This window comes from Microcebus murinus, chromosome 14 (assembly GCF_040939455.1).
Source record: "Microcebus murinus isolate Inina chromosome 14, M.murinus_Inina_mat1.0, whole genome shotgun sequence".
Taxonomy (NCBI): domain Eukaryota; kingdom Metazoa; phylum Chordata; class Mammalia; order Primates; family Cheirogaleidae; genus Microcebus; species Microcebus murinus.
In genome coordinates this window covers 44,427,545-44,436,931 of record NC_134117.1, presented here as the reverse complement: position 1 = coordinate 44,436,931, position 9,387 = coordinate 44,427,545, and the positions used below count along the sequence as shown (strand labels likewise).

Below are 9,387 nucleotides of genomic sequence, written 5' to 3'. Positions count from 1 at the left end.
TTTTGTTAGTACAACTCTTTACATAAACTAGTGCTGCCCCATAGAAATAGAATGTGAGTCACATATATAATTTTAAATTTCTAATAGTCATATTTTAAAAGCATAACAAAAAAGTGAAATTAATTTAATCATATGTTTTATCTAACTGAACATATCCAAAATATTATCATTTCAACATGAATCAGTATGTAAAATTTTTGAGTTTTTTTTTTTTTTTTTAGCTAGGTCTTGAAATCTGGTATGTGTTTTTACATCTCAATTTGGATGTTACATTTTCATTGGAAATACTTGATCTATATTTTATTTCATACAATTTAAAGTTAGAAAAGTCGATTCACATATATCCAGATTGTTCCAAACACATTTAGATGTGTTCTGGTAGCTGAATTGGGTATCAGTATTAAATCTGAATTTTTAAATTAAATAAAATTGAAAATGTAGTTCTCCAGTCACATTACTCACATTTCCATACCCAGTAGCCACCTATGGCTCATGGCTACTGTCTTGGCCAGTGCAGATGATAAACTACTCTTAAACCTTTCTTATGAATCTTCTTTTATTTTCAAACACCCAGAGCCTTCTATCACCTCAAATCACAGCGTTCTGGAATAGTGAGAGCAGTCTCAGAAAGCATCTGGTCCAGTTCCCTCCTCCTACAGGAGCAGGGACCCAGTGAAGAAGGGGGTGTGTCAGGTTCATTTTGTTTCCACACTGCTCCTGGTGTCTGCTTGGCACTCAGTGCCCCACCAGGCACTACCCGTCTTCTCCTTCCGATCAGACAGAGACCAGGGATGTGCCCAGGGGAGCCTTCTACGTGCAGTGAGGGATCGCCTCCTCTCTGCAGGCCAGTGTGGTGTGATGGAGAGACCTTGGGGAAGCCTCCCTGTGTGCCTGCCCCCACCCACTGGTGTGAGGTCACACAAGCAGCTGGCGTGCTTGGGAGCAGCTGGCTGTCTCCCAGCATGGAGGTCAGGCTGGTTAGTGGGATGGACAGGGAAGGGAGGGCAGCCCGAGTGCTAAGACAGATGGCCCCAAGGCTGGTGATCATTTTTCTGGAGGTACCACTTCCTACGAGGAGTGTGGAAAGGACCACCAATTCCTCAGTGTTATTTATCCATAGTTTTGGGTTTTCTCTCTTTTTTTTTTTTTTTAAGGATTTCATGTGTCTCTTCTGAAAATGAAAAATGATATGTGACTGTGAGTTGAAAATTTCCCAGGTGCTTTTCTGTGCTTTGTAACCATTGACAGGTTTGGTGCTTATTTTCTTTCTTGTTCCCCTACTTTGCTCTGAACGTGCTCAGGGTCTCTCGGTACCATCTTTATCAAGGATGTCAATATTCATGAAATGACAGAGGATCCAGTTTTCTTTGTGAAGGAAAAATAGCATGACTCTCTCTTATGGTAAGGCTGCTCTGCTTCTGAAAACACCGAAATGAATGCAGCACGAAGTAGTTCTCATTCCCTCAAACACACACTTGCCTCGTTACTAAGCACCTGGGGTCAGGATGGGGGTGGCCCAGCCTTCCTGGCGGTGCTGGAACCACTGCTCTTTTTAGTTTCTTTCTTGCTTCCATCCTCCATTGTTCTGTATAGCCCCATCTTCTACTTCTCTACATCACTATGTAATATTTTTTCAAAGTGTACAGCTGTTGTAACTTCAGAATCTCCAAGTGGCCAAGTGGCGGGGCCATCTCTATAGAAATGACACACACTACTGTGTATCAGCTCAGCCCTACCATGTGGAGACACGATATGAAATGACAACTGAGAGCAGTCAAGTTATTAATTGGCTGAACTAATATTCAAAGCTTGTCTTAGAATCCTTGAAAGGTATGTGTGGAAATTGAGGAGGAGAAAAAAGAAAATCCTTGTCTGCAATATCGAAAGTCTGTAAAACATCCAAATGAATTGATTTGGCTTTCCTTTCAGTTGAATATTCACAATTGTTTGATTCCTGCATATTATTTGGACTATGAACATTATCCCATATGCCAACCTGGAAAGTGGCCTTTACTGTTTTTGTAGTAGTTTTTGTGCTCTAATAATGTATGGACAGGAAGTACTCTAGATGGAACTTGTTATGAATTATTCTGGACAAAATAATGAGGAAATTTTTAATAGGAGGAGTCACTTTTTGATGTAACTTCTAGTAACAAAGGTACGAGCAAGGAAGCCTAGGACCTGTTGTCATGGGACACTGGCTTTCAAATTGTGCTCCCTGAAGTTGCCTTCTGGAAGAAGGTTGGGGGGCGTCGAAAAGGTAGGGCTCCGGGACACCATTTCTTCAATTTCACTAAGCAGCTCCACTGTCCCTTGCATTACATTAACTGTTCTTCCTATTGTACTTATTCAAAGAATGATTTCTTCAGCTAACCAAAGTTTGAAAAATCACTCCTGTAGTGTATTTTGAAAGGCTAGTTTAGGAATTCTTATACCAGGGACTTTTATAAAACAACAGATTTTTTTTTTTTCTTGACAAAGGGAAGTCAGTTAAGAATAGTTATCCCTTAACTTTCAAAGCTTTGACATGCCATGCGTAGGCACTGGCCATCCTGTGCAAGTCCTGTCCATACAGCCTCATAGCCTGTCACAGGAGTAGGACTGGCAGAAGTTGCTCTAGATGCAAGTGACCATTGGACTCACTGAACCTTGTATCATTGTTTCCTATAATGGGATCTCTGCATCCTATTCTCTTTTGTTTGTTTGGGTTTTTTTTTGGGGGGGGTGAGTGTTGTTTGTTTGTTTTTGAGGCAGGGTCTCGCTTTGTCACCCTGGCTAGAGTGCAGTGGCATCATCATAACTCACTGCAACCTCGAACTCCTAGGCTCAAGCGATCCTTTTGCCTCAGCCTCCCGGAATGGCTGGGACTACAGGTGCGCACCACCAAACTCGGCTAATTTTCCTATGTTTTGTAGGGACAGGTCTTGCTCTTGCTCAGGCTGGTCTCAAACTCCTGACCTCAAGCACTTGTCTTGCCTTCCAAATTGTTAGGATTACAGTGCATCCCATTCTTATTACTATCAGAGACCTGCCACCCTCTTCAGACATGTGAGCTTGTACCATCTGGACAGTTTTACTTTGCAGATTCATAGTATTTCTCTAATCTCCCAGAAGAGCACAAACTCTTGAGATTTAAGTGGAAAAGTTTGATAAGACAAGGTATAAAGTTTTTAAAAGTTCTTTTAATGTTTTCATTTCAGCTATTGTAAGGGCTCCGTTTCTAGAATTATTGGCAAACTGTCGATTCCGTCTGGAGCAGAGTGAAACTGGCATTTGTGGCTATCTTAGGCCAGTGTCTTTGTGTTGAGTTATAGGTGCACATGGAGCGGGAGGGTCACTTGTCAGGATATCTGCTGTGTTAGGGAGAAAGGGACAAAGTCTTTAGTAAAATAACTGTTGAAACCGAGGGCCCACAGGGCTGCCTTTCTTCATAGGGTCACTGTTCAACATTCTAGTTTAGAAATGGAGGAGAAAAGCCTATATTTCTGTAAAAGAGAAAATGTAAACAAGCTATGCCTTAGAATTGATTTTTGGTGGGCTAACCACTTACTGAGATAAGGGAAAATCCAAGGTAACAAAAAATTTACATTATGGAAAATCATAATAAGTCATGACCCGTTCTCACCTTCTGAACATTTAGGGGAAGCAAAGAATTATTCTAGGGAGCTGTATGTTGAGAAATACTCGTGGCTTACTTCTCTGATCTCCAACTATGCTTTTGCTGATGGAGATCAATGGGAAAGTATAGTGCTTTGCCGGCCTCAGATGGAGAAGGCCCCTAGCTCAAGCATACTTAAAAATATACTTTATAGTCTCATTAGTGTCTATAAAGGAGAAAAAAAAAAAAGGTTCAGGAGCCAATGGGAAACCAGCCAGTTTTTTAGCCGACTGTCCTCTTCAACTTGCTGAAAATCAAAGGAAATTGTATGAATGTTTCTCAGAAGTACAGAGAGGAAGCATATGAAAGTTTAAATTTTTGCTCTGCCCCACCTTTTACTATTCCAGTTAAATATTCTAACAGCAAAACACTCATTTTTGCTAAAAAAAAGACACAAATGTGGATTATCTGCTTTCCGATCTGAGTTACATTTAATTCTCCACCTTCGTTTCCCCCCTTTTTGTCAGCTGGATCATAGGCAGTGGAGGCGCTTTCCGGACTCTTTCTTCGCGAAGCTGGTTTCTGTGTCTAGCGAGCGCGTGAGCGTCAGTGCACGTAGTAGGCCCTGGTAACTCTGGCCGGAGTGGTTTCCACGTGGTTCCCGGTGAGGCCTCAGAGAAGTGTATGGTCCACTGGCAGTAGGGATGGGACGCGGTGGTCCCTGAAACGTCCCCTTCCCATTTTCTAACGCTGACTGGCAGAGACTATAAAGCACCCTGCTTTGAATCAGAAACACGGTGAGTAGAAGCTGTTTGCAGGAACTCACACTTGGCGCTCCTTATGAAGCAGAAAGCAGCCCCAGGAAACCCCGGTGGCATCCATGCGTGATGCGTGGGACTTTGTACCCTGCCCTTGACACACCTCAGCAATCAAATGCACCAACCGCCAAAGTTATGGGCTTTAATATTAGAAGCACAATGACTAACTCTTTCCATCAGAACATACTCTTTTTTTTCTTCCCATCTTCTTGGTGAAATTGGTGGGGTTTTGCTTTTTTTTTTGTTTTTTTTTTTTTACTTAAGGCTCACATGTTTTAGGCCCAGTCTAACATTTTCAGCAGTTGCTTGCTAAAGCTGTTCCTGTGAGTGCTGTGTGTGTGTAAACGATCCCTGACTTTATTAGATTTCTTCCAGCGCGTGCATCCTAGCAGAAGACACCCCAGCAGGCCCTGAGCACTGCTGCTGCTTCGCTTCACGTAATGAATATTCAGAGGCTGCAGTCATTGAGGACTCAGGTGGCAAAAATAGTAAGGTGATTGAAGCAAACCCCAACATGAAAGCCAAATCCACGTCGCAGCCACTCAGAAACACTGATCACAGCACAGATTCTGTGTGCTCTGACCCTTGGACCCCCCGAGGGGGGCGAGTCCCGGGGAACCTCCTATGAATCAGGCATCTGTTCCATACACCAACATGCTCACGTCTTTCTGTATGATGTGTTGTAATCAGCATGTTGTTTTTAAAAGACAACAAGCCCTTCTGTAGTCCTCTCCACAAAATGCATTTAGGCTGATGGCACAGCATAAAGGATGCACTGTTGGGACCGCCAATACGTGCATTGTTTCCCCCACAATGCAGTCAGGATCCCCATAGCAAAATTTTGTGTGGTTTCTGAAATCTTATTTTATATATTTTGTCACCATCAGCAGTTGAACTAAAGTCGGAACGGCTCCATTCTATTACGGGTTAAATTATGTTCTGTGCAGATCTAGTGGTGATGTATAAATTGCAGCCCTTCCTTTTTTTCAAAGGCTTCTAAAATAGGTTTTCAGAATTGGTGCCGGATTTTTGCTTCTGCATGTGTGGTGACTCTTGATTTCTTCCCCTTTGGAGAAGCATCCTTTGCAGCATTCCCCCTCCTGAGGAATCACTTAGACACTTCCAGCTGGTGGCAGGGTATACAGCCATCATACCGCTTCCTCTGTCCCGGCTGTCTCCCACACTACGGTGAATGCATTACGATGGCTGCACTCTCGTGTAAAGGCTCAGGTAGAGGAAGGTGGAGGATGAAGTCTGGACACCCTCGTCTTGGTTTTTAAAAGCTTCAGCCTCTCCAGCATCTTTGCATTTCGAATGTCTTCCTGCTTCTAGTCACAGCTTTCTCTCCAGTGATTGGAATGCCACTGCAAGCCTGATCAAAGGTGCCTGAGGATATCACCTTTTACACGGAAGCCCTGTGCGCTTGAGAGGCTCTCTTTTTTTTCAATGCATTATGGCTCATGCAGCCTCACAATTAAAGAAAACCAGGGATTTAGAAATCAATGCCGAAGAGGAGCCTGAGAAAAAAAGGAAACACCGCAAACGGTCCCGGGATCGCAAGAAAAAGGTAGCTATGTATGCCCAGAGCATATATCTTGCCTGGATTCTTTTTGTTTTCATTTCCTCCTGGCATCTGTTAGGAGCATTAAGGGCTATTTTTACGTGCTGGGTAGTGTGTCAATTGGGAACCGCTGAAGAGACCCTGTGGCAGACCCTGGCCATAGAGCGGGCAGGGGAAGATTTCCTCCCGTGGGGTGAATGCGGGGCTATGCGGAAGGTGTGCTTCACTCCACGTAGGCGCCGGCATGTTTCCATGCCACGCGAGGATGTTGCAAGGGAGTTAAAAGTAGTTTCTGCCCAGCCCGATCAAGGTTAAATGAACTGCGGTGACTTAAGGTTTGAGGGGAGAGGCCAGAGAGCCAGCCTTTGTACTTCTTAGAGGTCTGTCTCTTGGAAAAGAAGCTTTTGTGCTGGAACCGTGTCACATGTGTGCGTTTCTCAGGCAGCTCTGTGACCTTAAAGACGTAGCAGAAAAGTCATTTCCTGCTTTGCTTTTTTTTTTTTTTTTCCTCCCCTCTTTCTTTGCTTTTGCCTCTTATTTTTATAAGGTGCTTCTGGTTAGGTTGTGCAATGGCAATAAGCTGCTAGAAATAACTTTCTTTTGTTAAATGAAGCTAAAATCAGGGAGGTTTGTTTTTTCCTGCCGGGTGAGAGTGATTATCCTGAATGCAGGAATTCCTGTGACCTGCAACCTTCAACACTGATTGCTTTAGAGCCAAGCATGGGCATTGATGATCTCCTACTGATAGCTCAATGCAGGGGGAAAATAGGAGAAATATTCTAGGTCAGTGGTGTTTTATTACTGCCAGAGAGTACTTATTGAATATTTATTTGTAGGCTTGGCCCTTAAATATGACTCCTAAGTACCAACCTAGAAGTGAGACCCCAAAGCACTCTTTCTCCATGGCAGTTAATAAAAATTGACTAAAACTCTGTGATCTGAATATGGAAGTCAGCTCATAAAGCATTTTTATGTGTCTTTGTGAGAATTCCCAGGGGAAAGATATTCTTAATCTGCTCTGAGCAGTGGTGCATGTGCTTTTGGAATGATATGCAGATTTCAGCTACTACATGTGCCTCCTTTCAGGAGTGAACATGAATATTTTGGATACCTTTGCCATTTTCTTCAGAGTTAGGATCTATACAGGAAGACTCTCTGCCTCTTGTTACATAGCAGACTTTAGGAGACCAAAGCTGGAGTGCTGCAGTTGTTTTGCTGCAAGATGTTAAATATAGATAGTTCCTCCTTCGATAGTCTTGTAAATAAACTTCTTGAATTTATTTTCATAAAAGTACGAACTTCAGTTAAGGAATTCTGTGCAGCCATATTCCATAGCATTGCACGGCAGAGTTGTTATGAAATTGCTGTATTTTGCTAGGTTCTGGTCTAATTTTATTGTATTGGGTTTGTCTGTGGGTAGGTCACTATCGATTGCCCCCTCTCCACACATGATAAACGAGCTTCTACCCCTAACATGATAAACGAGCTTCTAAGAAACATGGGAAAGGATGCATATATTTGTATAAAGCTATGCTGGCATGGTCTGTGTCGATACTATGCATGAGGGTTGCTAGGCTAGCCAGGCTAACGTGCAGCAGTTTCCTGTAGCAGCGATGGCAGGCCTGCCTGCTTACTGCCTTTGTGCCTGGGCCGCTGTTTGACTTGGAAGTGACATCAGGAAGGCGTGAGGCAAAGGGAGTTTCTGGACTCACTGGTCTGAAGCAAATGCTTTGTGGACCAAAATGCTTTGTTATGAGTACAACAGAGTCTGTCCAATGTAAATCTCTTAGCAACCAGAAGGGAACATGGAGAAATATCAATATCGCTATTGTAAACGTGTAAGCGGATTTAAATGTTTTGTTCTCAGGACACTTGCAGAGGAGATGCAAAAAGTGGCTCATGGATAACACTGTCATTGCTGTTGTCCTTGCTAATTCATGGCATAGTATACTAGTTATATTCCCCACCAAAGATGCAGTGCATTACAGAAGATGCAATATTCATAGTCAAATTATTTCCTGGACTACTTGTAATGCACAAAGTTAAGATGAAATTATTTTGAAGACACACTCTAGACTTCTTTCAGTGGTATAGCATATACAGCCCTAATTCCCTGCAAAGTGAATTGTTTCAACTGGCGTTTCTTTTTTTCTCACCTTTTTCTAAGATTTAATGAAGGCCTATAGGCTACTTTCTTCCATGTTCTAGACCTCATGTCAATTGAAAAAGCTGCTTTTAAATATTTTGTGGATTATTATGGGGATAGTTGTCTTGTTCTTATGCAGAAATAACCTCTAGGATCTTCTAATTACTTAAAAGTAATAGTGAATGCTCTCATAATATCACAAAATAGAAGAAAAGTTTAGGAAATCTTCAAGAGTATCTAATTTACTAAATGAGGAGTTAGCTCCCTGGCACTGTTGCAGTTAAGGTTTGAGCAAGCCCAGAATGAATCTTTCTTATTAAATCTCATGACACAGCATGATACAGTATGGGATATTACTAAATATTACCATCAAATCATACATATATATGTAGACTTATCAGTGGATTCACATTTCATCAAGTTTTTAAAAATCCAGTGAGTTACATATGCAGTCTCTTTTGAATATATTAACCATGAATAAGTGATCACCAGTCAAAAAAAAAAGTAGAGAACTTCTAGGAATTTATAATTAGTTGAATTTTAATAAAGACGTGTTTATTCTTGCCATAGTAACTTAAGTATGTGTTAAGGAAAAGGAAATCTTCCTATTTGCTAAAAGGAAATGCACCTAGGTGGATGAACCGTTAATCTTTTGTCACTAGTCTTTCTGGCTGGAAAAAAAGTTTTTATGAATATCTAGTTTAACAGTTGCTTGCCCATGTATTTACAAATATCCCTTACCCACACTTCCCCATTGCCCTTCCCTGCTTTTTCCCTTTCACACTTCTCTGCTGATGGGCTGCTTAGGCTGACAGCCAGCGGGAGGCATGCCAGCGGTAGACACAGTACCTTGGGTGGGTTCACATTGGCCCCTTGCCCTAACAGAGAGGAACTCTTCATGTCCCCTGCTCCCAGCAAGGTGACTGGTCCTTGCAGTAGATGGCTTATCCTGCCATGAACCCAGGAGGGTTTGAAGTCACAAACACTCTTCCTGTGGTGCAGGCTGCAGTCCCTGCATGTCCCTTGGTGCCACTGGCATCTGGGGCCATGTTACCTGCATGTTTGCCCTCTCCCCACATGAACTGTGAATTACATTTCAATAGCAAGGAATATTAGGAGAAGTGATGCTAATTTGGTTGATAAGTGGATTTTTTTTTTTTAGTATATTAATGAATATTTGTAATTATTTACCATGTCCCGTCAAAAAAACTTTGAGGTAACCTAAGGAAATTTATGTTTAAAAAGAAAACATTATGGAGTTCTT

General features: G+C 42.1%; 1 protein-coding gene across 12 annotated transcripts in view; it reads left to right on the top strand.

Moving 5' to 3' along the window:
- Nucleotides 1–243: 243 nt before the first annotated feature.
- The window catches only part of ANK3 (ankyrin 3), a 325,335-nt gene continuing 316,191 nt past the window's right edge, over nucleotides 244–9,387 (top strand). For 7 of the 12 annotated variants that reach the window (XM_076010014.1, XM_076010013.1, XM_012762792.3 and 4 more), the window contains exon 1: nucleotides 245–5,983. In XM_076010014.1, the coding sequence (XP_075866129.1) occupies nucleotides 5,870–5,983 (114 nt within the window). In that variant the 5' untranslated portion in view covers nucleotides 245–5,869. Of the gene's footprint in view, nucleotides 5,984–9,387 lie in introns of all 12 variants that reach the window. The other 5 variants (XM_076010011.1, XM_076010010.1, XM_076010009.1 and 2 more) reach the window with 2 other exon arrangements.